Below are 27148 nucleotides of genomic sequence, written 5' to 3'. Positions count from 1 at the left end.
TTCATCTTTTAACAAAAACAATATTCAAAATCGCACAAACAAAAGCTCACGGGTCACCCTTGGAAGATTCTGAGAAGCAAAATCATTACTCTGAAAACTAGTAACTAAAGAGAAAACTCACCCACATGTCCTGCCCTTCCTATATGAACTGTACTTCAGGGTGAGCAAATAAACAATGAGGGGAAGTTTGTCTGCGTAGAATTAACAGAGATAATAAATAATGAAAGAATGATAGAAGTAGAAAACATCCATTTTACAGCATGTAAGCAATTAATAAATGTAGGCAAGTCAGAAATAAACCTTGTGCCTCCTGAAGGAAATAAACCATAGCATCAGTGAGGTATTATTCTTAAAACAGTGAACCTAAATCTGATCAAAGCTTGGGATGTAACTGTGAGTTTACAGGAAGTAGAGAAGAGGGAGAAAGATGTTAACACCGAGGGGACATGATCAGTAGAATCCAGACTAGAGGAAATGCTACAGGAAAAAACACTTAGTTTCTTCTATAAATAAATTTCAATGAGGGAAGGAGGGAGCAAGGGAGGGAGAGAAAGAAAGACTGACTTTGACTGAAGGACCTTTTATAAATTAAAAGAGACATAAGAGGGGCACCTGGGTGGCTCAGTCGGTTAAGCGTCCGACTTCAGCTCAGGTCATGATCTCATAGTTTGCGAGTTTGAGCCCCGCATCGGACTCTGTGCTGACAACTCAGAGCCTGGAGCCTGCTTCAGAGTCTGTGTCTCCCTCCCTCTCTCTCTGCTCCTCCCCCGCTCACACTCTGTCTCTCTCTCTCTCTCTCTCTCTCAAAAATAATAAACACTAAAAAATTTTTTAATAAAAAAATTTTAAAGAGACATGCCAACAAATTGCAATGGCAGATCTTATTACGATCGTAATTCAAACATAAAACTAAAAATAATGAGATAACTGGGGGAAATTGAACACTGACTTTATATTTGGTAATATTAAGGAATCATTATTTTTAAAGTGTGGTGTAGAAATTTGTGTTCTAAAGAGTCCTTTTTTCGACAGATACATACTGAGCTATTTATGAATAAAATGACATAATGTCCAGGATTTGTTTCAATAATCTGAACAAGTATAGCTGAGACAAGACTGGCCTTGTATGATAATTACTGAAACTGAGCATATGGGGGTTTATTACACCATCCCTCTCTAGTTTTGTATACTTTGAAACTTTCCACAGTACAAAGATATTAAGAAAAAAAACAACAACTACTACCAATCCTGCAAGCACTCTTTCTTTGCCATGTTCTATTTTTCTGCGAGATAAATACTCTAAAGTTGAGTACCAGTAAGACCCTGTGCACCTAGAATACACCCAGTAGTCACGTACGCTGTGTGAATTGCAGGGTGCGTGACAAAATGAAGTACCCTTTCTCCTATCTTGATAAATCAGAAATGTCTTTCCCATATTTTTTCTCCTCCACAGCTTCCCCTCTACAATTCCATTCATACTGGCATATGAACTTATTTTTCCTGCCCCGTGAGTCAGTCGACTTTGTAATGCTATTCTGTTTGAGCACAAATGGTGATATCTCTGTGAACAAAAGGTACCAGGAGAGTACAGGTGTGTGGAGTCACAAGAACAGCCCTACCTTTATCTACAATATGCAATCCTCTGTTTGTTACACGAGTTGAAATGTTATTAATAGAGTTAAGAGAGAGATATCATCAACTGCGGTTAACATTGAACTGAGTCAGGGACATCTTCCGAAATCATGGCACAGATTCATATACTCACTGTCATCCTCAGCCACTCAGGAGGGCATGCCATTTGATGACATATATTCCAATATGTATGTCAAATCATAAACTCTGAAATCTAATGGGAGCGACAGGCCTGTACATTGAGTCTTATTCCTGTGCCCTTACTCCAAGGATATGATAAGGTTTCAAGAATATAGTACATGGCATACAGGGGGAAAAATAACTAGCAGTGTAAGAGGAATTCTCCTTTCTTTTTCTTCTAATCTAGCATAAAATCCATATTGTTTTATCACTCAGTGATAGAAAGAATCAAAAGACAACTGGTTCTTACAAAACCAAATGTGTATTTCTTTCACAGACACAGAAGCCATCCCGTCAGCTGTTAGGGAGGCTTCTCCACTTCTCATAGAACTTCATCCTATTTTATAGAGCTTTGCCTAGCCTTCTGGGTTCTTTGCAATTTTTGCATATTAACCTTTGGTCCTTGCCCTTTTGGGGGGGGGCAGGGGGTATTTTCTTCTCAACATTTGACAGAACAGAATAATTATCATGTCAAAAAAATTCTCTCATTTGTTTAAAGTATAAAGCAACAAAATAGGATTAAATAAAGTGGAAAATATTCGGGGAATGTAAGTTCTGCACATGAATAAATTATATAACCAAAAATACCACTTATATGGTCGACCTCAGGTTGCATAGTGACATGCTATATCCATCTGGCTGAGCTACCAAAAAGAAAGTTCTGAGGGTTCATCCAATACCAGATAATTAGGTTTCCTTATTGTTTCCCACTGAATGTTTTTGACTGAAGGAACCAAACTGGCAGTTGGTTTTGGCATTAAGTAGAGTTGACTCAGCCTCAATCCCAGAGCCAGTAAGAAAAAAACTCTCTCTACCTAGGTGTCACCATGCCTTCTAGTGGGCAGTAGGAATTACATTTTAGTGTCTAATCCACCATTTTCTGTTTTATAATGCTGCCCATTATTTTTGATAGCAAAATTGAAGGAAATAATACTGAATCTCTGGCATCAGAGATACTGCTTTACGGTAATAAATACTTTCCTTACCCACAGGTATTTATTCGTTTCATTTTATTTTTTAATTTGAGCACAATTACATTTATGAGATATGCTCTGACTTTTTTATAATATGAATCTAAGTGTTACCAAACATTTATAACAGATTGATTCTCTACGTGGATTTATATTAAATGGTAAAGATGAGTTTAAAGGGTACCGAGAAAGCCCTCTTATTCCCTACAATGTTTTCCCTCTAAAAGCTAAATCTTTCCAGCCTAGAAATTTTCAAGCTTAGAAATTTATCCTTTTGACTCAGTCTCCTGAAGGAATGGGTCATCCTTGATGCTTTTTTAAGTTGTTTATCCATTAAAATCAATGACTACTGTATGAAATTCTTTCCTGTAAGAAGCCTAGACAGAGAAGAGGATGCAGGGCCATCAATGGAGGTGGAAAGGAGAGAGAAGAAGGAGAGACACTGAAGAAAGAAAGGAAATAAAATGATAAACTGAAACAGGTGGACTGTCCAAGGTAAACCATGAGTAACTCACACTCTTAAGGCCAGCTGATACACTACCATAACCATTTAAATACAGGGTTATGTTCACTTGAAGTTCTGATTATAGATTCCAAGGATCATTTCTGGATTTAAAAGCAAAGAAATGAGGGGCGCCTGGGTGGCTCAGTCGGTTGAGCCTCCGACTTCGGCTCGGGTCATGATCTCGCTGTTCGTGAGTTCAAGCCCCGCGTCAGGCTATGTGCTGACAGCTCAGAGCCTGGAGCCTGCTTCGGATTCTGTGTCTCCCTCCCTCTGCCCCTTCCCTACTCGTGCTCTGTCTCTGTCTGTCAAAAATGAACAAAAGTTAAAAAAATAAACTAAATAAAAGCAAAGAAACAAATACAATTGTTAAAATTGTTTGTAGGCCACGGCAAAAACCATTAGGTAGAAGCACGCGGAAAACCTATTAGCTGGTTCTGTATCTCTGATCAGAAGAACTATTTTATAGCATAATAATCAATGTAGTTCTCAAAGGGGAGGTTCCAGGGTGGCTGTTTGCTTTAATAGAAGTAAAAAAAAAAAAAAAAAAAAAAAAAAAGTTCTTGAATGAAGTTCAAAAGCCTATAAAAAGTTACCATATTGCTGATACATGATTTTCACTTTGTTAAAAGTAAGTATTAAAGAATAATTTCATTTAGATCATGTTTATTCTTTCCCTTTTGGGAAATAAAACATTTTCTTCATTGGGCATGATTTTCTTATTCTTTTATATATGTGCCGTTTAAATAGTTGAAATTAAATCCATGGGTTACACTGATCTACCAAAAGGTCATCGATCTTTCATTAAGTGTATGCCAGAATCAATCTTTTTTTTTTGGTCATCTAGGTGTTTCTGGAACCAGCTTTACTGTTTGGCACATGATTAGTTTAATTGGCATCAGTGTTGCTCCGGCATTCTTGATTCTTCCTCTAAGTCATAGTTTGTGCTGTCATGCTACGCTTTCTTTCAGTTGCCAATAATACTACTTAAATAAATATAAACATATTATTTTCCATCTAGCGTCAAAATAACTAATTCCAACTTGCTTGTAAACATTTTACAGATAAGAATTTCCAAGGAAAACTGATTTATGAACATGTCACTAACACACTTGTCAGGTTCATCCCAGTTCCAGATTTTCCATCTGCATAAATTCTGAAAATTCAGCATAACCACACTTCACTGCAGAGTAAATAAACACGTCTCGTAGTGCAACATGCCATTTCTAACCTTTGCAAATCGGGGAACACTTGGTCACATTCCTTACACTCCTGGATCGCATGTATCTCTCGGAGATCGTTCTCACTTTCGAGTTTTTGTTGGAAGTCCTCTTCCACCATCGAAAATGCTGAGTGAGGGGTGCTGCACGGGAACTTTTGGTGATCTGCTAGCTCCGCCTTGGACTCAAAGAGCTGGTCACAGTCCTCACAGCGATACTGCCGTTCTTCTGTGGAAAAAATTCAGGTGTTACCAGGACTGGGCGATCAGAAGTGTCACCACAAACCGGCAGTTTTTATGGAAGACATAATGGAAGCTATTTAGTTGTTATTTCTACCACTTTGATTTTAATAGGAATTAAAACTAATACACGTACAGGACAAAGCCTAGCACGATAACGTGGTGTCTGCGGCTACAGTATAGCCTTCTTACCAGATAACACGTTACGGCTTAAACCCTTCCTGGGTTTAATATTCACAAGACACTAAAAGTAAGAATGACCACTTACTGTGCATGATACAGTCCCTCCACCCTGTTCACGGATGATTGATATTTCTCAAAACCTGATCATGAGAAATTACATGTCATATTTTTATTCCGACTTCACATGAAGCTATTAAAGCTCAGGGAAGTTCAGAAACCAGTCAGGGGTTATAGAGCCAAGTGGTTGTGCCAGGATTTGAACCCATCTCTGTCTCTCTCACACACGTCTCACTGTGCCATGTGACCCGGAGGGCACATGGGACACAGAGTCCCTATCTGAGTCATGCTTACACTGGTTAGCATCAGTAAACTTGGATGTTTCATTACATTCGTCATTACCACCTAATGGACACAAGATGTTTTTAGTACCCTTCTAGACTAATTTATGCTACCCTAGGGTCAGGGCTAATTGGCAGGGCCTTGTTAAACAGCCAACATATCATGAATTTGCCCTTTGCATCAGTAAGATAAATAAATGGTAATAGTGGGGACTAGAGATAACAAGGTTATAAGGTGCCAGGCAGTGATGGTATTGTTCCTATTCTTTCCATCTCAATAGCTTTTTGCCTGCTCATGAGGCTATACGATGCACAGATCACACAGACACAATCACAAAAGTCTTAAAAACAGCTCAGAATGCTGAAAAGACACCCGGGCAGCATGATACATAATCCCTGTTTTATAGAGCTACAGCCAGGACCTATGGCCAGTTTTTCATTGACTGAATGTTTTGGGGGGAATATTTTAGTCACCAACAAATGCTAGGCATTTTGCTAGGGAATGACTATATAAGAAACTCAAGGGGAAACACATGTGAACAAATAGAGTGTGATATATTTTATGACAGATGCATGCATGGGGCCTAAAGGAGCCCAGAGGAACATGTCTAATCCATCTAATCTGAAGGAGAGAGGTTCAGAAAAGGATTTGTAATGAGCAAGCATCAGCCAGGTGAAGTGGGATGAAGGAGGATGTTCCAGGCAGTGGGAACAGCGTGGACCAATGATAAAGGCCAGGAAGAACATGGCAGCTGGTGGAAAAGCAAAACTGTAGTAAAATAGGGCGAGTTGATAGGGTACATGTAGAGGAGCTAGGGGAAGTGAAGTCAGAGAAGGTAGCAGGTCCCTAGGGGCTTTGGGGGGGGTCCATGCTGAGAAGGAACTGAAAGCTGCTGAAAATCAGAAAGCCTAGCTATGATGTGAGAAGTGAAGGAGAGGTCAGAGGAGACACCACTGCTAAAATCCACATACAAGACAAGTTTCATTTCAATTAAACCAGTAACAGCGGGGCCATAACAGTAAAGAAAGCAGTATGTAGATTTAATAGAGTGTGTCAACTTTGGACCGTAGAGGGTTAAGGAAGGTAGGGGTATTCTAAGATAAATCACCTCAGCTCTAAAGACACATTTCTCGATGACATTAATCAGGTAATGGAACCATGTAATATAATCTGTTATACTCTTCACAATATTTAAGATCTACATTTAGGATCTCACGAGCAGGGTGAACACAAACAGAATCTCCAAGCCACAGAATGGATGGGAAAGGCCTAGGGTTTACAGACAACAAGACCTCGGTTTGAAAGTTAACTACCACTCTCTAGTCATGTGATCTTGGCCAATTTACCTAGATCTAAGGTAAATTTATCTAAGTCCTTAGATAGCCTCAGTTTCTCTATCTGTATAATAAAAATGATTCCTCTCTTATAGGTTTGATCAATGTGTAAGACTAAATGAGATAATAAATGGAGAGCATATAGTATCTGGTATAGTGTGTGTGTGTGTGTGTGTGTGTGTGTGTGTGACACAATGAAAATAAAAAGCAGCTGATGGGTTCAAGGTTGTTGTGAAGGCAGGTAATTTATGAATCGTAGCCCTAAAAGAAGAAGAATCACTTCCACTCAGGCTTTTAAGAATAGTAAGCTAATCACTCATATTTCTAAAAAGAATTGCTTGAAAACCTTTTTTTAGGTCTAACATTCACCAGTGAAAGTTGCCTTGCACTAGAGAAAGCTAGATTATGTTTCCTATCCTATGCCCTCATGTTTCGTCTGTCCCAGACCCCATTGGGTAAGATTCCTTATTCAGGCTTAAGCTCTACCAGGTTGGTTGAGAACACTGGGTTTCTGAGAAGAAAACAATTTCCAAAAGGTTCCCCAAACTATAACTGGTATAATCTACAAAGAGGCAGAATGCAGCTCAGCCAAAGGAAAAAAATGTTCAAGTAAAGAGCCAGCCAAGACTGGTAGCTTCCTTCGCAAAAGCTACAGAGAGCAGAGGCTGAGGTTTTCCCATCCGGAATGCCAAAGGGATGGGAGGTGGCTCCGTCCCTACCTGTCAGCTAAGCTGGGGTGAGTAACCTTTCCCAGTGGTCCTTCCAACTATAAAACATTCTAAAGACACCACTAGATTATGTTTAACCAAATCATGTTATATTAGGAGAAAGAAATAAGAAAGAGAAAGGAAAAAGTACTAAATTCTCATCCCAATGGTAACACTTCAATACGGATAGAATTATCTCTTCATCTGTCCTATACATGCAGAACTAATAATTATAATTCTTTTGATACCCCCTTCATTTGATTTAGAATAGGTCTCTGGCAAATAAAAACTTCTCTGGCTGTAAAGTTTCCTCATGTGTATTTTTCTCCTAAACCCCTTCCCCCCAGCCCTCTCCCATCTTGTCGTGCCAACTAGGATTTTACTCAAGGAGACATACTTTTTCCAGGAATAGAACATTAGATGGGAAGAAACACCCACCAGACTGATGAAAGCCCAAACTGAGCTTTCTGAAATGACTTTTGTATAGTGAAAGGATTCTCACCATAGTCTAAGGTATTGACAAAAAAGTTTCAACGGTGGGATATCTCAGTTGATATATTCAGAATTCGTTTGGCCTCCACTTGAGGGAAGACCTCTGCTTACTCAAGATTCACAGTAACATTAGCCAGATGTCAAGCCAAGAAAAGAGTCACTCAGAAGAGAAGGAGTTTTGTGAAAACTGACACTGAGGAGCCAGGAAAACTGACAAATGCCATGTGTGATGGCCCCACGCAGATGCTCCGTCACGGCGACCGGATGAGGGCGCGGAGGATGGGGGTGCGAACAGTACTAACCGTGAATATCCGGCGCCATAGTTTCATGGGGATAGTCTTCACTCTTCATGAACAGCAGGAGCTCCTCTCCTGGTGCAATGTCTGTGACTACTCTATAAAATATCTTCAAAACACCAGAAAGGGTTGGGTGGGAAGAGAGAAAGAAGTGAATATTAAGAAAGGGCAAGATATGCACTAATATCTGTACATTTTCTCATAGCATAAAAAAATATTTCCTTTTATTTTTGTCAAAAGAAGTGTGACTTCCTGTTTTATGTCCTGAAAATTGGCCTTCTGTTGACAAATGGAAAGCTGTGATTCTCATGCCAGTTCACAAATCTTTTCTAAATCCTACCTCACCAATCAAATTGTCTTAAGACAAGGCTTACCGTGTTGCATACACCTCTGTGTAATGTTTAGCAAAGAACTTTCCCTTCTCTAAATTCCTCACTCTAGGGAACCACACACGTATTCACAGAGCTGAATGCGTCTGGCATTATCCAGCATAGCCTCGCTAAGGGTGGCAGGGCACAATTGCCTCCCTCAGCATGTTCTCAAAAGCAGCACCTTCTCAACAAGGTGTTTTTTAGGGAATAGGTTAGAAGGACATGACACAAAGAACCGGTCTGTAGAGCACATAGTCAAAGGAGATTATTTTGTTTTTAAAAAACTTAATCCCTCTCTCACCAATCATCAGTACTCCCAGATCCAGGACTTGACCTCATGCCTCAGCTCCTGATTCCCACTCTCTGAAAGCAGGCAGTATGCCTTTAATTGATTCATTTAGCAGGGTAGTAGGGGGAGGTGTTTATTCCCCTGCTTTCTAGAAAAATTCTGAGGAGAGAAAGAATTGAATCAATCTGTTAGTGACTGACTAAACAACTGTGGGGCAAGCGTGGACCTATAATTTCCTAGAGCTGCCTACTTTTACCCCCACCTTGACCAGCTCTGTCAGCTCTGTGACCTTAGGCAAGTCATTGTCCAACTTACTTGTCCAGGCTTCAGGGTTTTTCCACTTATAAAAGCATTTAATTCACACACAAAAATACAAATATCTAATTCATTACGTTACACACCTGAAACTAACATAATGTTATATGTCAATGATATCTCAATAAAAAAGCACTTAATCATGAAAATGTTTAAGGTGCTTATTCATCTTATCACAAAAATGTTCATAGTTTTTAAATTTTATTCTAAGATTATTTGTTACATAACGACCAGATAGAAGTTGTCGAAGAAAGAATGACGTTATACAATTAACTGGTGAAAATGAGACCAATAACAGTCACACGTGCACATACACACACACACACACACACACACACACCAACAGAAGCAACAAAGACAGCAAGTAAACTAGGGTTTCGATTCTGCTGTCTCAATCCAAGGGGGAGAAAACTCACATCATACAAATTATTAAGAGAACTTATGAGAACATATTTTTAGAAGACATTGTTGGTTTCTTACAGGATATTTGATATTTCAAACTGAGAAAAATTGAGTAGGTTAATATTTTAAAAGATCAACAGAAGTGTGCATAATTTTAATTGTATTTATCTATTTGTTTATCTTCTGAAAAGCAGAGGACATCAAACGTAAGTATGTGCCTCTTTATTCCAGTAGGTGGCTCTAAAGTCCAATTGTTTATTTTTTTCTATAAAAACATCACAGAACAAAATTGTGCTAAATTTAAAAAATAACTCAACGAGGAATGTTTTCTGTTTAGTTTCTTTCCTGTCAAAATAAAATCATCCTTTTTCATTCAACAGTAATTTAACCAGGTGAAATTGGTTTACAGAAAATAATGCCAAACATAAAATGCTGCTAGAATATGTTAGAATATAACCTAGGATGCTTTCTATCCACCCAGAGATAGACTCCAGACTATCTTAAGAAAATTATTCCGTGTTATGTGCTATTTCTACAAAAACCAGAGAATTTGCAGTTTGTATCTTATTAACCCTAGCCTTCACATTTTCCTGTTTCTGGAAGTGCACTGAAAGGAATAGTTCTGTTCAAAAAGTTATCAGATTGAAAAAAAATGATTGTGCATTTGCTCTTTTCCCCTAAACTTTCCAATTAAATGCCTGTAAGTACCCTATTTCATTCTGGAGTCCTATTTCCCCTTAGAAAACAATGGACTTCTCTCAACAGCTTGAATCACCTCTTTTTTTGGCATCTCTCAAAGGTTTAACTTATTAGCTTCCTTTCCAACAACATGTTGACATTTGAATTGTGACATATTAGAACTTTTCGGTGGCTTCTCGGAAATAGTGAGGTTAAAGAGACAATACCCTGCAAGACCGTAAAACAGTGCAATTGTCTCTGTTGGGGAATGCTGCTTAGACACACATGCCAGATCATTTCAAGAAAGTATCATGATATCATCATTTCTTTGTAGTCCACTATTAATCATGTCTCTTTTAATTCCATTTTAGATTTACTCAATCCAACGTGAACAGCCCAAGAAACAAAAGAAAATGATAGGTACGTTGTAACTATATATTATAAAGACAATTCTCTTTGCAGCGACATAGATCACTACTGTAATTTCCCTTTAAGTGTACAGATCGTCATGTGAAGAATATTGAGTGCATAAAAAATAAAAGACACGGAAGAGTGTTGATGTTGGCTTTATTTACTGGAGGTAAAAGGTGACATTCCAGGCCATGAAAGGCAAGGCAAAGCAGAGTGGGTTTTAACTTCAGGGTGTTCTTTTCGATTTTAAGTGAATTTTTATGGTGCTCATGAAACTGAGGTTTGAAAAGAACTGGCAAGCGCCAGACGTAATGAGGGCAGATTCTGGGCACGCTTCCTCACACAGCAATAAGAATGTGCCTCAAAGTCCCATCTACCACACCCTTACAATTCTAGAGCTTTCTTTCAAGGTGTTGCTACCACTTGCGATCCTCTTTATATCTCATCTCTTCGGATCTTAGATTCGGCAAAATTCTGCTTTTCCACCTATGATTACAATGGCCCCCAAATCTAACTTGAATACTCGAATCCAGAGCTGTCGACATCTAAAGTTAATTTATGTTCTAGCAATACTAATACACAGGCAGGCCTTTGAGAGGTGAGAGGAGTGGTTTAAACAAAAACATAATGACAATTTGTTGCCTCAAAAAAAGTGGCGTGGAGGAATGATGGAAAGGAATCTTGGAGGAATCAAGCCTTTCGAAAGTAAGATATCACATCTACACTTTTGTATTACAAAACAGGTCTTTCAGCAAATAAAAATAAAATAAATAACAGAAGTGATTTATGTAGTTTTTCCCACAGGTTTGTATCTTAAGTATTCTTGGCCATGCTCTTAAAAAATATAACCATAATGTCTTTAAACCCGGTATATTCTCAAAATCTCAGTTCTATTGCAGTCCTATGAATTATATGTCATCGGAGTTACGTACCAGAAGCAGAGATCCTACCAATATAACCTCTCTGGTTTTTGTGTTGGAGAAAAAGGGAAGGGAATCAATTACTCTGTTAAATTCCATAAAAGAAATGATCTCTTCTCCCATCAGGGGGTTTTATGGAAAAAGTTATCTGGATCCAAAATAAAAATGTCCTGGGTCTGGGATTTTGTGATGAATTCAACTCAAGTATATAAAGGGGGACCCCAAAGTCTCAAACACTTAGAAAAAGTTCAAATTGATATAAAAGGGTTGTTGATTTATTATTTTGTTGTGTCTCTCTCGGAATGCTTTATTAGAGGGAAAAATCTCAATTCCTCACAATATAAGTTGAAAGATAAGAGGAACAGGGCCTTAGAGTATAAGAAAATAGGAATATATAAAAATTCCATTCTTTTAAAAGTCATGATAAATATTTTTAAAATGTGTTAACTCCTCCAGAATTTTCTCTTTGGTAGCTAATAACAAATTCCAGAAATAAAACATGTTATGACCATGATCTAACTGTCCATACATTTGACACATTTGAAAGTTAAGGTGGTTTTTTCATTTTATCATATAAAAAATTTTAATTTCCCAATATCTTCATGGGCTCTTTTTATTTTTCCAGAAAGCTATATTTCTACCTTGGTAAGTGTGGATAAAGATCTAGATCTCTGGATGCCTCAATTTATAAGAACAAATATTTATAGTCACTATCTTAATAGATCAATTTGTATTTTTTTTTATTTTTTAAGTTTGTTAAAATAACACAGTAGTGAAATTCCTGAAAATGTTTTTTAATGCTAAATCTTTCGAGTATTTAAAAATAAAACTAGAATTGCCCCAAATTACTCACTTTTACTAGTGGTAAAATTCACAATCTAAGGCATAAATATAATACCACACACGTATATAGGAATTACTCTAAACATAATTATTATACTTAATGTATTTTAATCAAACCTTGAAACCAGTTCCAAATGCCAAAAGAATATCCATTCACTTAATGTTCACAAGGCAGAGCTAGGGACAAAAGGCAGTGATGACTGGATTTGACTTAACAAATTTTAGATTTCCAAAAATATATTTTCATACAGTGTTATATATAAGTATATATGTGCCCAAGCAGATATATTTTATATGTGATGGATAAACGTGGCAAATTACAAACCTTGGAGAAATTTTAAATTTGCATAAAATATGAGCTATCTCATATTTTAGGTATTAATATAAATAAATGTTTAATAGAATACACTTAATTCATGTTATATATCATGTCAGTGATATGTAATTATATGGTATATTTTATATAGTATATTGTATATAATATATGTTATATAGAGTTATATATTATATGTAGTTGGAATTGGAATTAATCATATTTTATTAAATATTTATCTTGCTTTGTTATTTAAGTCCAAGAGCACAAGCACTAAAAAGAGTATGGATGCTTATAGGCATTCCATTAGGAAAGTTAATAGGCTATAAAAGACTTTAGACGAATTCTGTTTTATACTGTCAAGGCCTGTGTTCAACCTAATCCTCCATCAAATAGACAATGCTACTATTTGTATTTGTAAATGGTAATAATATGGGTCCTTGTTTATTATCCTATAAAATAGAAAAATCTAGAATCTGTCAGACCAGACTTACAGTCTAGTTTGCTATGCTTGGATCAATTTAAAGTATTGTGCTTGTACTATTGAGACAGAAGAGAAATTCAGTGCACAGGGGGGAAAACAAAAAAAAAAAAGAAAACACATCATTTACTTTTAAAAAGATGAACAAGGCCTCATTGTTATGAATCCCCGTTTATTTTTCCTGGTCAAGCACTGAAGTTTTATTTATGCTTAATAGACTGCATTTGGCATGTCTAAAAATGACACAAGTGTGAATTATGAATGACCTTCAACCTATTCAGGAAGTTGTAATAATTGAAATAATAGAGAAATATACTCCCTACAGAATCTGTACTGAGAGACAACTTTTTCAGACTATTGCTGTCCTTCTCACTTTGAAGTTGACAGTTGATTTCTTCCTCTTCCAGTTCCCAAAATTTACCCCGAATGCTTTATTTTCTATAACTTCATGCAATTTACCAGTCAGAAGACTAGAAAAAGCTGAATGGAACTTTAACATTTGGAAGGTAGGTAGGAGGGGAGGAGGTGACAGTTTGCGTATCTGAACAAAGTCAACATTAGATATGAACACATCTGTCAGCCTTGGTGCTGCAGAGAGGTCACATCAGGTCCACAAAGACAAAGTGTGCATATGGGCTGGCTTTAGAAAACACAGTCTGGACCCCTGATCTACCCATAGTAATGTGGGAAACTGCAATGTTCAGGAGGACAGGAGTAAAGCCAAGTTTTTAGCCTCTATAAGAAGGACTCTTATCATACTTTCTCGGCCATATTGGTAAGAGATAACAAGAAGTGTCTTCGGGAGACAAAGAAATTGATGACAGAATGGAAAGATACTTGTCCAACAGAATAGATCCTTTATCATGGCCAAGTTCTACCAAAGCAAACCAACCATAGTTTCCTTAATTTGTCCAAAGAGATAGTATACTATATTTGTCTTTAGGATGACAGTCTAAAGACTAAAAGATATTTTCAGAAATATAAGGTACTATCTCCCTATATCGAAAAATATGTATCCACTGGTTATTTTCAGGACAAAAATATTGTTGGAGGAGAAGCTTCCCCCCCCCACTTTTATCTCTTTGTTGATAACATGAAGAGAAATCCAGGTATAATTTATTGGAATGACACATAACAGAGAACTGACCGTTGGTTTTAGTTTGTATAAGTAGAACAAATGATAAAGATCCACCTGCTATTATATCTGGAGCCTACAGTGTACCCAGCCTGGAAGTCTTGCAAATTTCAGTTAAATGACCTCTAAGGATCACTCTACATACAGACTCCACAAGAAATATCCACTAGCCACCTGTCTTTAATGTGGCCATTTCATCCGATTCTATGAAAACTGGTCATTCTGCATGATTTCACAATGCCTGGGAAGAGTTCCATCACTACATGATGAGGAAGCTAAAGATCATCTTTGGGTTTTTTTTACTAGGCTGGAGGCTTTTCTTGTGTCTTTGACCAACATGTTTTCCTCCTTGATAGACTGTAATGCACTCTGATGACTATCTTTTTGGCATCATTCCAGAAACAGCAGAGTCTCGTATGGATGTGATGTTTTGAGATCTTCCTGAATGAAAGGCGTTGTATACATGCAAACACTAATTACTCAAAATGTGCACAGAATACTGAAGGTCATCCACTTATTGAACTTCTGTGATTTGTTACTCTTCACAAAATTCCTAGTCTGCGTGGTGCTATGGCTGTCTTGTGTCCTGAGTGTCATTACACAAGGGAAACTTTTTCTGGGTGGAGGGAGGGCAGTGCTGTTTGTTTTATCATGTGAATATCAAATGGAAAACTATGTCTGAGACAGTTTCATCTTCGGGTGAAGGAAGTAACTTATCAGCCAGACAACATCCCCACCCCCCTAAGTCAGCTTAGGCACCGTTCACAAGGCCAGTCTCTGGGTATTGCCAGCTGGCATTCATCTTAAAACAGCAGAGCATAACTTTGGTATAAAAGTGGAACTTGACTTAAAAGGAAAGCAAAGAAAATGCCCAAAGCCAATAATAATTTTAACATCAAAAGAGGTCATAGAAAATGTGGACAGAAATCCTTGTAAAGGAAGAACAAATTAACAAATTACCTGACAGTTGATGCAAACATTTTTAAAAAGTGGAAAGAGGCGAACAAATTACATTTTACTTTTTACATAGCTGGTCTTCCCTGCTTTTTTTGCACAAATTACATTAATTGAATAATTCAGGAAAACATTTTTTTCTCAGTAAAAAGCCAAAGAAAATAACTTGATAATTGAGCCCATAATAAGCTTGCAGTTATAGTACTGTTCTAGTGTCACAGCCGTCTGATTGAACCATTGACGTGGATGTAAGGAGAGGAAAAGTGGGTGTGCCAATTCAGCCATGATCGTCCTGGAAGCAGTTAAAACTTTATAAGGTAAAGCACAAACGAGAACAATGCCTGTTCCAACTGAAAACACTGTAGAATCTTGCTGCCGTTCATTAACCACAAGAGAGCTGGCAGAATCTCCTAAGTGAATGCTGACCTTGATTTCTCTGAGGGGCGCTCGTTCTATATCTTATTTCTTCAAAATATACATCAGGCATTGGATAATCTCTTATTGACACATTTCTTTTTACTCAAAGTGAACAGCAGACTTCTCTTATTCTACTTACTAAATACCAGCTGTCAAGGGCCTGTTTAAAAATGAAAGGACTTATCACCTTGTGTAAATGACAAGATTAATAATGTCTTGGGTTTCTGAGAACTTTATTCCAGTTATAGACCATGTTAAGGGAAGGCCAGGAGTTTGAATGAAACCGTGTTCCTTTCCATGACGCAGAATACATACACACGTATAAAATGTTACCCCAAAGCACACACCCAGCTCATTCTAATTATCATGAGTGGAAAGGCAGGTCTTAAGTCTAAAAAGTCAACTTACACAACTTGTGCCTTGGTGACCTGTCTGATTACAACCAATATGGTTTCACCATGAGGTAGAAGAGGAAAACCTGTGTCCAAAGAGCTATTGCATAAGTGCCTCAAATTTATGAACATATCATAGATGACAACTGGCCTTGTTTGAGGTGGATAGGGGGTCTATGGGTCATCTTGTCTTTGATCAAGGTGAAAATACCGAAATGTGGAGGTCTGAGGAAACTTCTTAAAGGATGGAGGGAAAGGCAGGAGTGGGTGGGACCAAATCTAAAGCAATGTGCTACACTCACCCAGCAGAATGGTCTGTAAAGATATCTACAAGACATCAAAGGAAAGGACATCAAAATATCCAGAATAAAAAAGAAAGAAAGAAAACCTAAGCAAGCCGTCTAGATGTTTGCTTCCTTAACATTAGACACATGGGTGAGTCTAGATGTAAATGAAACTCAAAGTAATTAACTGTTTTCATGCTTCCTCTACATATTTGGTCCTCCTGAGGACCTATTCTGGAAAGAGCTGTCATTATCCAACTCTCTGCTTTTGCTCCTGCCCTGCTCTACCTCTCAGTGCCAGTTCTTGCTCCTGAAAACAACCAGGGACAATTTCAGACTGTTAAAATGTAAAAATATCGAAGCATTGTCTGTCTCAATAAAAATATGCGGCTAAATGCTGTACCACAACAGTGTGGCTATGTAACATTGTACAGAAACTTTAAGGAATATGGGGAAAATAATTAGGATTTCAAGGATAAAGAACCTTTGATATTATAATGGATCTTCTATTTTAGGACCTGAATGTGTTCAGAGCTTAATTTACTAGTGTCTTTGGTGTGGCCTTCTTCTACAAAGATAAATTACTATAGTTAATATAATATTTTCAGGGAGCTGGTAAAGGATATCAGCCAGAAGCTGCAGCTAGTTAGAAATTATGATTAAACGCTCATGCCAGTATTTCCGAACTCCTATCTCCAAAAGCATCACTGCAATAATTTTGAAAACATGAAGAGACATCTAAAAACAACAAACGTGAGTCTTTCTAGGAAGCAGTAAGAAAGAAAACTGCCACAAAGCTCACTCTGGCCTGGAAAAAAAAAAACCTGAAATAAAATAATTCACAGAAATCTACTGGAGAATTTAAATTTAAAAATTAAAATCCCTTCAGATAAAATGCTTGCACAGAGGTATTAGAAAAATGTTAATCAAACAGCCAGATGAACCAGATTACATCCTTTTCCAACTTTACTTGAAAATCAAAATCCATGCTGCTTCTAAGTACTTCTTCACCCCCAAACAAACCAAATATGGGTTTTATTCAGTACACGTTTTGACTGTCTCACTATCATCAACTGTATTATCATCTTAGCAAGAACATTTATTCACTTTTATACCACTCCTCTACATCATTATAAAACTGATCCACATTGATTAAGTTTGGTCTTTAATGTCAGAATTTCTAAAAATATCTACCTTCCCAAAAATAAACTATAATTTCTACACCCTTGTTTTGTTCTGGGCCATCTTTTCCCTTCTTTGTTAGATATAATAATTATTACAATGACCAGGCTACAGTGGAAAGATCCATCTGACATTCTTCCTCTTTATAGTCCAAGAGTTAATACCTGTCGTGGTATTAAAATTCGTTTTCTAAACTTGAGTTCTATCTCAGAATTGGAGTGAAGAGAAACACATTTTTGTTTTGTTTTGTTTTTTACAATTTCTCGAGAGTGCTTCATTTACTTTTGTGTTGTGCAGGTGAGCTGTTGTTTGTGTTTAATAATTGTCCCTGATCCAGAGTCTCTCTCTTTATGGACATTAAATATATCTCACACAATGGGAGTGTTCTTATGTGATGAGTTGTGCTTGCTCACCACTTGTCAGCTCTTACTCCTCATGGAAAAGAGAGCGAAAAAACAGACCTACAGAATCTCTTTAGTCAGCTCTTTTTTTCATTGTACCTAGTCCAGCATTCACATTTCAAAGCTGTCTGAAATTGCAGTCTTAATTAACTTTTAGAACTATGCATACAAGCTTACAGATGAATACGTTTATAACATATGCATACATTATCTGAGTGTCTGTTCTCTTTTGTCTTGTCAACTGGGCTAAGCAGGATTGTATGCATACATTGCCTATCACACAAATCTGACTTTTACCTCTCACTTTCCTGTCTCCTTGTTTATGGGTGAACTTACTTGACCATGTAATGTCAATTTCACAATGATGTTATTTGATATGCACTCTGTTACCATCTTAGATGTCTGCCAGTACAACACATATACTTAAAATGAGTGCTTACAGCAATAATAGGTGTGTGTCTAATATTGACCTTTTATGCTTTTCCTGATTAACTATTTTCCCTGATTCTTCCATTAAAATACGTAAACATGCTATTCATTATATGCTGGTATGAAACCAGCATATTTTCTTTGGAAAGCAATATACCTCAAACATATACCTCAAAAGTAACTGTGTTAAAATTATAAATGCCTACCTTAATAAGCAAGCTAATTCAGAGTCAGCAATAGAAAAACAGTTTTGCTTTTTCAATGTAATTAACATTCCCAATGACGAGTGTATTTACCGTAAAATATTAGACACCTAAATATTAAATGAAAAATGTATTGGCCAAGAGTCCCATTCTTACCATCCTTTCACTGATCCTACAACAGTCTGATCTGTCCAATGAGACAGCTCTTATTGTCAGTAAATATGAATAGCAAATAATTATTATGATATAAATACATTATTTCATCTTACAGCTCTCTTTTGAGGTCCATCAACTCCTTTATTTTAAGAAACATAGCATGAAAAATTCATTCATTTATATAACACCTATGTATTTCCCACATCTACAAATAGTGTGCGCTCAAAAAGTGTTGTTGATGTGACAGTAACTCATATGACGGACTTAGGATATTTTCTGCTCTCAATCAATAGCTAATTTAATAATGTTTTCATTTGTCAATAATGCCTCTTGTTTTCTTACAGCAAAGACAAAAAAAACCCATTGATTGGTTTATTATTTTTGATATATGTTGAAGATTTTTAAATGATTCCCATTTAAACCTAATTTTACAATTTACTACCTCATACAGTTTAGTCAGTAAAAATTATCTGGTAGCTGGTAAAATGCCAAAGAATAATCTCATAATGATGATTGAAACAGAGTCTTTGACCATATGACGCTAGCATTACTTAACAGCTTTCAATTGGAAACATCTAATTTAAACTTTTCTTTTCCTTGGTGGTGATTTTCACAGTAAATTTGCCAAACAACCATTTTAATATGGTCTTTGAAACATATTTAATTTAGGTAACCATTGGGTTAAAAGAAATAAATGATGGGTAACATAATTAAATTCTAACCCAGTAGTGTTTATAAAACAAAAAATTAACAGGCTAAACCTCTCGTTGTTTCAGGTATTGTCATACAAAGTTACAAGATTCATAACCTAACTTTATTGAGTGCAAAATATGCTTCATGATATTTTCATGATCTTATTTCATAGCTATTGTTATTACAGTTAACCTCACTACATGGGCCTCCATAAAGCAATTTCCAGCAGTGATATTTTTCTACTTTTCACATACACAAAAAAAAGAAGTATTTTGATTAATCTAAAAGTGTTTCTCGTTTGTAATCAGGCAAGTCAATATAAAATGCATAGTCAGGTAAGTCCACATATAGATCATCCATATATATATCTACCTACTACTTCAAGTAAGATCTATATAATATTTCAAGTGTATCACTTCCATTTTCTGCACAAATTCATAAAGTGTTATTGAGTACCTCAATACTTTCTATGAATGTTTCCCTATTATGATGGTAAAGAAAAAAAGGTAAAGAACATCTAGCAATAAATAGTGCTCAGTGTTTAAATCATCCAATCACATTCAGAAAACTAGAACATTTATGAAGTTTACTGTTACAAAGTGAGTAAACCACCCAAAAAAGTAGCACTGGAAGAAAGCAGTGCTGCAAATAACTTTATTCTGCATCTTACTTATATTTGTACATTACCTTTCACCCTATCAACAAACAGGCCACAAGGGTCTACTGCAACTCACTGTTATTTTTATTCTTCAGGCTTCACTGATACTTTAGTGCTCTCAAAGAAAAGACAAGAAAATCTTTACAACGTACCTGATCATTTATCTGGCATGCAACGAGGTTGTGCTGATCATAACAGCCAGCGAACCTGATGTACTTGAGCCAGCTTCCTACATCTGGTTGACTAGCATCTACGCAGAACTTCACATTGCAAAACTCATCTAAGATCTGGAAGGAAGAAGATGAGAACAATCAGTTTCCATATCAGTTCATTCATTAGAATAGTTAATTGCTTGAAAATATTTTACTCGTGTGTAGTCCTCCTTTAAATCCTTTTCTAAAAAGTCAGACAGCATGCATATTAATAAAGGAGGTATGATAATAAATTATCTTAGAAGCAGCAATGTACTGTTTTTTAAAAGAACAAAGCGATTGTAAATTATTGCAAAAACTGATCAATTGATTTCAAAAAACGCTTGTTTCCTTGTTATGCATGAATGAGTGCTATTGACTTAGTTCTATTCAATGTGATTTTTATTAAAAAATAATATTGAATAGTACATATTAACATAATATTTCTAAACTAAGTTGTCAATGTTCAAGGTTCAGATTGTCTTCCCATGAAAGTGTATACTTTCACATTTTTGTCCTTTAAATTCATTCAATTAAAAAAACTTTAAATATTATTAAATTCCTTTTCACTCTGCATTTCACTACCATGAAACAACTAAATCATACCCTGAATTGAAAAAGATAATAAAATTTGTCTCATAGATGTTTCTGACAAAACTTAAGAAAAACAAATGAAAACAAACGATTGATACACACTCATGCAAAATATGGCAACCTAACACATGTCAATGCATGTTTCAATTTTATGTTTAGTAAGCAAAATAACAAAATTGGCTTGTGAACAAGTAAAAATATATATAATAATACTGTAACAAATTGCCATCATTAAATATGTTTGTGTATTGTTATTTTTCATATGATATTACATTTGGCCTATCCTGAATATTAATCATTACTTAGGACACCTATTAAACAAAAATCTAAATGGGAAACATCTATTTTTGAGGTTTTGCATACTTAAACAAAACTATTCTGATTCACTAGCAGCAATAATGTTTTAAACATCAATATTAAAAGCTGCAGAGTCGTTGACCTAATGGGGAGTAACTAGAAAGGCTGGTAATGTTAATGTCAATCAGTTAATGCAAACTTGAGGAAGTTTCCTATCACAGACTAAATAAGACACTCTAGAACAAAAAAATCATTAAATAACTCCCAGAGAACCTTGCTGTATCCACACCTATCTAAAAGTAAAAACTAAACTCTTGGGTCCATAGACCAAAAGCAATCTTGCATAGAATTCAGGTATTCACCTAGTTGCAGATTCAGCTCATTAACTCACCACAAACTTCAAGAAGCCCAGGGCTCTGAGAGCTCTAGTTAAGAGGCATTATGAATAAGCCTTTGGCCATGAGGCAATTAAAGGGCAATAAGTAGCCCCACAATTTAAAAAAGAAAAATCAAAACAGAAGATAGGGATAGTAATTGCTACACACACGTACACACACACACACACACACACACACACACATCTTTTTCAAGACACCTCTTCACACTAACAACAACAGAAAGTTTACATTAAATACCCTCTCTAGTGAGAAAGACAGATTTTAACAATCTCTTATTTTTTAAATTACAAACTTTAACTTGTTTTCTTCAACTCTCAACGCTGAGTAACTCAAATGGCAACTTGAGATCCCCCTCCCAGATGTCTACGAGAAGCATAAATAACAATAGCAATACACATTTTAAAATAGTAAAAAGTTGGTGTTTTTGTTTTGTTAGTTTTTTTGGCTTGTTTGGTTTCTGGTATTTGTTTTCTTGACTAGCAAAAACAAAAAGGCAGTTCTACTGACACAGGAGAGAAATATTTAATGAAGGAAATAGAGTGAAGTCAGTGAAATGCAACACCAGTTCCATTTCATATTTGCAGAAAGAGGTGGAAAACTTGTTAATTTCAAAGTCAAGCATCATCTATCCCCTTAGCTTTCCAGCATTCCCTTTTGCGGGGGGCAGGGAGTTAAGTATTGCATATACTGCACATAAAAATTCTAGGTGTAATTTTATTCCGTGTTAACATTATTGCCATTGCCACTGTCAACAGTGAAATTAACTTAAAAACAGGTTCATTCCCAAAGAATGTCTTTTTACATATATGTTACATGATTATTCAAATATTTCATCAACATATTAACTTTCTTACTCTCAATATTCTTGCCCCAAGACAAAAGCTGAACTTTCTCCAGAAACGTTTCCCCCCCTGGGTGAATTATTCACTTTTGATTTGCTAGCAGAACTGCATTTGTCTCCCAAATGTCTTAATCGTCTCGGAAATCTCGAATAAAATAAAGTAACAACACATCTTCTGTCATTTCATCTAACACACTGCTGTGTTTTTAAAGGCTGTCAAGTTCCAAAGATAGCTTAAAAAAAAAAAAAAAAGAATTCCCTTTAGGTGGACTTTAGAGAAAGGCCCTTTCAAAAACCAACAGCAAAAGGAAAGAAAAAAAAAAAAAAAATCCCTACATTCTAGCCAAAGGGTCCGAATGTGACTTTCTCGCGAAGCAGCACACGATGTTGGACAGCAAAGCTGTTACTTGGCAAGGTGGAACTCGGCCGAAAGCGGCTCCAAAGTCGCGTGGCCGGTGCCAGGAATTCAGATTTTGGCAACCCCACCTTCTGCGTCCCTGATACCGACGGACAGACACACGGAGGGAGGGGAAGTAGGAGACGAGCGAGAGGGAAAAAAGGCCGACAGCCGGGAGAGAGACCCACCGAAGGCCGGACGACCCACCCCGGAGACGCGTCCAGACCGCACCGTCAGGAGGAACAAGGAAATCGCCAGTCCCAGCAACGTAGATAAGCAGCAGGGCTCCGCGAGACTGCGGGCAAGTAGGAAAAGAAGGCTGGGGGGGGCGGGGGGTGCCCCGGAGAAGGGGTGCCAAGGCAGAAAAGTGTCCGAAGTTACAAACTATGCACATCGCCAAGACTTTTTTTTTTTTAAGTGCGTTCTCTTACCTTAAGATTTCTATGGCCTCAACTCAGCAATAAAAGGCAATCACAGAAGAATTAAAACAAACAAAATAAAATAATCAGCAGCCCCCAGCTTTCCTGCACGAAAATCCTTTCAAACGATCCCGAACCACATTTCGGGATGTTTAAAAAAAAAAAAAAGAAAAAAAGAAAAAAAAAAAAGAAAAGAAAGAAAAAGGAAAAAAGAAAGCCTCGCGTCTCGATTTCCGAATAGGTCTCTGATAACTTTGTCCGTTTCTAGGATCTGCTCGCCAGGACCACGCGTTTCAGATTTATTGTCCGCCAACAGTGTATTTTTAAGACCAGAAATGAAGTCTCCTTTCGTCTGGGTGACCCGGGTTTGGTGTGTTTTGGCTTTTTTTTCCCCCTTCCTAAATGAGCTCGGAGCTATTCCTTCTGGTTCACATCACCTCCCTCTTTTCTCACTTTCTCTTGCTCTTATCAGCCCGATGTGTAATGAAAGTTATCTGAAACCCACTAAAACTTCTTCCACTTCTCTCTCCCAGTTCCAGGGGGGGGGGGGGGGGGGACAGGCAGGAGGGGCAGAGTTTGAAAAGGTGGGGGGCCTGGGGAGGCGAGGGGAGCTCTAGCCCCCTTTCAGATCCTCCGTAGCGCCTTCCCCAGTCCTAGACCCTCACGGGATCGTCCCCTTTCGCAACTCCAAGCGCAGCCGCCGGGTTTCTATTTCATGAACTGTCTCTTTAAAGAAGATCTGCTCGGCCATCCAGAAAGAACCCGGGGCGAGGGAGAAAGGGAGCTATCTCCCGCCGCCCAGAGTGTCGGAAGCCAGACGGGGCTCCTCTTTCAGTAAATTTTTAAAGTGACAGCAGCCTCCTCTGGCGGGAGAGGTCACAAAAAGGTCGCCAAGACCCAAGTCCTATAGGGACAGACTGATTATGGATACACCATCCCCCTTAAGCATGTAGATTTCTCCGGGTAAACAACCAATGGGGAGATCTCGCCAGACAGGATTTCTTTCCCTAGGGAAATATCCTCTGTTTAGGTGTCCTGGAAGCACAAGTGTAAGTGTGTGTGTGTGTGCGTGCGTGTGTGTGTGTGTGTGTGTGTGCGTGTGTGTGTTGGAGGTGGGGGATGGGAGTGATCCGGTGGAGAAGTGCTTTGGGGGGGTGTGAGGGTGTGTGCACCAAGCCTGGGGGTGGGGCGCTGGAGGGGGCGAGAATGAGAATGGGGTTTAGGGTGAAGAGACACTGGCTCATGCTAAACCTCATAATTAGTCTAGAAATTCTCAGAAAACAACAGCCTAACAGTGAAAGTTGACATGTCCATTTCCAGTTTTCTGCTAAGCATCTTTTTAAATGATTATTATTGAAATTCATGCTCTGTTCTCTATTATTATAGTTAGGTCAGCTGAAGAGCATGCTACTTTTTCAAATCATGTTTGTCTTAAAAGAAGTAATTTCAAAATCTGAAACATGTTTTGCCAATAACCTGCCCAAATAGCGTATTAAGGTCTTGGAGAGATTGACAATTGTCTGGTGAGTTTTTGCCATATTCTGTAATACGTTAATTAAAACACCATTAACGACCAAAAGTGGAATTAAGCAGTTTGACAACTCAGGTTATTTTTAAAGTTTTAACATTATAAATACTGCTTTGGGGGATCAGTACTGTACGGTGATTAATAACTTTCTAATATAAATGGTCACTTTTTATCAAAACGTTTCAGAAACAGCACCGGAAGAAGGAATATAGGAATGCGTGACAAAATAAAAGAGTCTACGGATTTACCTATAGCCAACCTTTGAAATTTTAGTAAAACCCAACGGTTAAATGGAAATAATTTTTTTTTTTATCACAAAACTCCATTCATGAAAACAAATGAACAAATCCAACTTCTCAACTCAACAATGGAAAGTTAAGCAAAGTAAGCCGGTCGAGGGACCCTTGAGGGGGAGGGGCGGAGGGAAAGGCTATGGAAAGCGTGCTTATGTTGAACTTTATCAGCGAACGGGGACAACGCCAAGTCCCCTTTTTGTTTTCTCCAAGTGCAAATAGACGTGTAAATCTAGTAGATGTATATTTCCCCAAAATGCTGATTTAAAAAACAAAAATAGTAACAAAAGGGAGGGATGTGGGAGAGAGAAAATGACAAGAGGTGGTGACTAATTCGTTTCGGTGGCCTGTTATCTGTGACATTGAACTGTTATTTCAGATAATGGCCATTGTTTGAGGAAAAATCGCACAGCAGTGGTAGGTAGGACAGGAAAAATCCTTTGTAAATAACCTAAAACCCGGTCAGATATTCCCATAGAGTTCGGCGCTTGAGAACCTTTAAGAGCCCCCGGTTTGCTGCCATTGATTTCCTGCCCTTCCTCAACTTGCCCATTGTCGGAGCCCTTTTTTTTTTTTTTTTTTTTTTTTTTTTTTTAATTTAGCCATAAATTGGACCGGCTCGAGCTATGAGCTGTTCTATTTTCTTCCTGTCAGGATGAGGGATTTGTTTTATGATGCATTGTGTATTAAATACAAGTAATCTGGGGAACCGATTGCTTCAGACAGTGCGGCCTGATCAGGGGGTCTGAGAGCTGAGCGCCCCAATCCCCCGCCCCAGCCCCGCGCCCCCGCCACCTTGCCCTTTACAAAGCGGCTCTGAAAAGGAGGAAATGTCGGTGGATAAACAAAAGGTCGGGAAGAATCTGTGGCAGGTTCTGGCTAAATTAGGATTTCGTGGAAAGGGCCTCGGAGTTTTTTCCCTTATATTGGGTTCGGGTGGGGGAGGCGGGGCGACTTTCAAGGTCTGGGTACTTGCAGATGTGGCTGAGGCCGGTAGATGGCGTTGCACCCCGAACTAAGGTGCTGCGGCTGCGGCTTCAACCACCCAGGTGAACCCCTGCCTTCTGCCGGGCGCCGGCCTCCGTCTTTGCCCTGCGCCCAGCACGCCGGCCCGCACTTCCCGAGCTTCTGGCCGAGGGCACCCTGCAGTCCAGAACCGCGGACACCCGCCTGAGCTAGGACTAGTTCCACGTAGGAAATTCTCTTCTCCAAACAGAGCCAAAAGTGTTAACGCCTTCTCTCTGAAACCTTGGAAGATTTATCTAGAGAGATGGGGGATTATTTAGCCTCATTATTTTATCAATATCATCATCATCAGTCTTGCTCTCTGCTGAATTACTAGTGAGAAAGACTAAAGGAAATCATCAGAAGGACCCGGGCAAACACGAAATATCAATCTCTCTCCCTCGCTCTTGCTCCCCCACCCTTCGCTCTCGCGCTCCCGCTCTCTCCCTTCCTCACACCCCGCCCCCTCTCTTTTTTGATTATATAATAACTTCGCGGAAAGACAGAGTCACCCCACTTTTCTTCCCCCGACGACGCAGCTTGAAGTTTACAAGTATGGTCCTGAAATCCCAGAATAGTTAGATGGGCCTTGTTTCTCAAGAAAGGAACCTCTTGCTATTTCCATAATAACCCTTTAGGAGAAGACCCTGACCCACCTCCTCCCGTAAGAAGTGAAACAGAAGAGGAGACGGAGCACTGGAGAAAAAAGGTTTTTGCACAGCGCTTGTTTTTCTCCCTGGTTAACTTGCTTTCCATCAGGAGGTTTCTAAAACAATAAATAAATACAAGGAGCCAAATACCACCACCAATTCCCTTTATTCCTTGGGATTTCGGGTGAAATCTGTTTACAGTAGTTCCCAGTTACAAATTAATCTGCAAAAGCCGCTGTCTGCTCAGCAGTAATCAGTAACATGCGTGTTCTGCAGTGTTTAACGCTGCCCTTGAAATGGGCTATTAAAAATAATGGTTTTACTATAATCTCAAACCAACTTTAATTTGCAAACATGTATCAGGACAAATGATCTAAATATTAAGGGGATGGAATGGAAGAACATACTATAACAAATGTATAGCTCTGGAGAAAGCAGAAAATAGACTGATTCATCACCACTGTTTAAGAAGAATCCTACTTTAAAAACATTTTTTTCCAGAAGGAATTATTG

At 37.9% G+C, this 27148-nt stretch overlaps 1 protein-coding gene across 10 annotated transcripts in view; it reads right to left on the bottom strand.

The window, feature by feature from the left end:
• Positions 1-27148, bottom strand: part of MECOM (MDS1 and EVI1 complex locus) — a 556524-nt gene that overhangs the window by 38102 nt on the left and 491274 nt on the right. For 7 of the 10 annotated variants that reach the window (XM_049629605.1, XM_049629602.1, XM_049629610.1 and 4 more), the window contains exons 3-5: positions 20175-20309; positions 8102-8204; positions 4517-4733 (exon numbers count right to left, since the gene is read on the bottom strand). In XM_049629605.1, the coding sequence (XP_049485562.1) occupies positions 4517-4733; positions 8102-8204; positions 20175-20309 (455 nt within the window). Of the gene's footprint in view, positions 1-4516; positions 4734-8101; positions 8205-20174; positions 20310-22679; positions 22894-22928; positions 23007-23171; positions 23701-27148 lie in introns of those variants that run through there. The other 3 variants (XM_049629606.1, XM_049629609.1, XM_049629608.1) reach the window with 3 other exon arrangements.

This window comes from Panthera uncia, chromosome C2 (assembly GCF_023721935.1).
Source record: "Panthera uncia isolate 11264 chromosome C2, Puncia_PCG_1.0, whole genome shotgun sequence".
Classification (NCBI taxonomy): Eukaryota; Metazoa; Chordata; class Mammalia; order Carnivora; family Felidae; genus Panthera; species Panthera uncia.
Note: the sequence above shows the minus strand (reverse complement) of the source record. Positions and strands in the feature narration are given on the sequence as shown.